The 1,763-nt window shown below is 43.7% G+C and overlaps 1 protein-coding gene across 1 annotated transcript; it reads left to right on the top strand.

Moving 5' to 3' along the window:
* Positions 1-220: 220 nt before the first annotated feature.
* AGABI2DRAFT_144976 (hypothetical protein) lies at positions 221-1,349 on the top strand (the record flags this gene model as incomplete). The annotated part of the gene is made up of 2 exons (XM_006463681.1): positions 221-559; positions 1,293-1,349. 2 exons carry the CDS (start codon positions 221-223, stop codon positions 1,347-1,349), a joined length of 396 nt encoding a protein of 131 aa, XP_006463744.1.
* Between the last annotated feature and the right edge of the window lie 414 nt (positions 1,350-1,763).

A 1,763-nucleotide genomic window follows, 5' to 3' on the forward strand; every position in this document is an offset into this window, starting at 1 on the left:
GCCTGACATGTCACACAAGCAATATGCAGGTTGGAAATTAGTTTCCTTCCCAAAGAAGTCGAATTGGGGAACAGTGTTGCAATATAGATGCGAAGAGTGTGGAATCCAAACATCGGAACACTTGTTGAGCAAACACAAATGCCCAGCAAGAGAGGAAATTGCCTTAGACGAGTTTGGAATGCCATACGAAGGAAGTGATGACGAGGAAGAAGGGCCAACTATGGCCAAGATAGAAGCATATGAAAAGGAGCAGGAGGAAATCAGAGATGAGGAAGATAGATTCGAACGGGTGAACAGGGCAGTAGGGAGATTCACCACTCCCAAAAATATCATCGAAGGGATTGCCCTAGGAGTAGAAGCAGCGTTTGCTAGGGAATTGGCACGAAACAGGCGTGCCAACAGTGGAGCTGAGGGGTTGGCGCAACAACCCAAAGAGAAAGCTGAGGGGTGGGCGCAATCACCCGGTGACGTGGCTGACCGATTAAATGGGGATAAGGCAGAACGTCAAGAAGAAGACAACAGCAAGACAGCCACCGCGGGACAAGCGGGGGCTGAACAGGTACGTCCTAAACGAATAAGCGCCCAAAGAAAAAATAGGAGTAGAGAGGAAGAAGGACAACTAGAGACGTGGGTAAGGGGAATGACAGAGGAAATGCCGGAAGAAGAAGAGATTCGAAGCATAGACTCAGTGGATCAACTTGTACCCAAACGGTTCCACAAATTCCTTAAGGTATTCAAACAGAAGGAATCGGAAAGGATGCCCACTAGGAAACCATGGGATCATGCTATCGAGCTAAAGGAGGATTTCAAACCCAAAAAAGGAAAAATATACCCATTATCACCGAACGAGAGAGAAGAGGTCCAAGCGTTTGTCAAAGATCAACTACGAAAAGGGTATATTAGACCTTCAAAATCTCCGCAAACTTCACCAGTATTTTTTGTGCCAAAGAAGGATGGGAAAAAGAGGATGGTACAGGATTATCGATTTTTGAACGATTGGACAATTAAGAACAATTACCCTTTACCTTTAATTTCCGAACTTATAGACACTATGGGTAGCAAACGATTATTTTCTAAGATAGATTTACGTTGGGGTTATAATAATATTAGGATAAAGGAGGGAGACGAGTGGAAGGCAGCCTTTACTACTTTCATGGGTGCCTTTGAACCAACTGTTATGTTCTTTGGACTTACAAATTCGCCTGCTACTTTTCAGACTATGATGAATGAACTTTTTAGGGACTTAGTAAATACTGGGAAAGTAGCTGTATTTATTGACGATATTTTGATAGGAACAGACGATGAAGAAGAGCACGACAAGGTGGTGGAAGAAGTGTTGCAGAGGTTGATGGACAATGACTTATTCGCAAAACCAGAAAAATGTGAATGGAAACGAAGTGAGATGGGGTTTTTGGGGTGTATAATAGGAAGAAACGGAATCAAGATGGAGGAAAGGAAAGTGAAAGACGTAGTAGAGTGGCCGACTCCAAAATGCGTTAAAGATGTACAGAAGTTCTTGGGACTGGCAAATTACTATCGACGGTTCATTGAAAAATTCGCCAGTATCGCAAAACCATTGCACGCGTTGACTAAAAAGGACAAGAAATGGAGTTGGGGAGATGAAGAAGAGGAGGCCTTTAGTACTCTAAAAGCAAGATTCACATCACATCCAATCCTTAGTAGCCCCGAGTTGGATAAGAGTTAAAGGGAGAATCTGATGCATCGGCTTATGCCACGGCGGAGAATGGCATGAAATGTGAAGA

The sequence above is a fragment of the Agaricus bisporus genome, assembly GCF_000300575.1.
Source record: "Agaricus bisporus var. bisporus H97 unplaced genomic scaffold AGABI2scaffold_9, whole genome shotgun sequence".
NCBI classification, from domain to species: Eukaryota; Fungi; Basidiomycota; class Agaricomycetes; order Agaricales; family Agaricaceae; genus Agaricus; species Agaricus bisporus.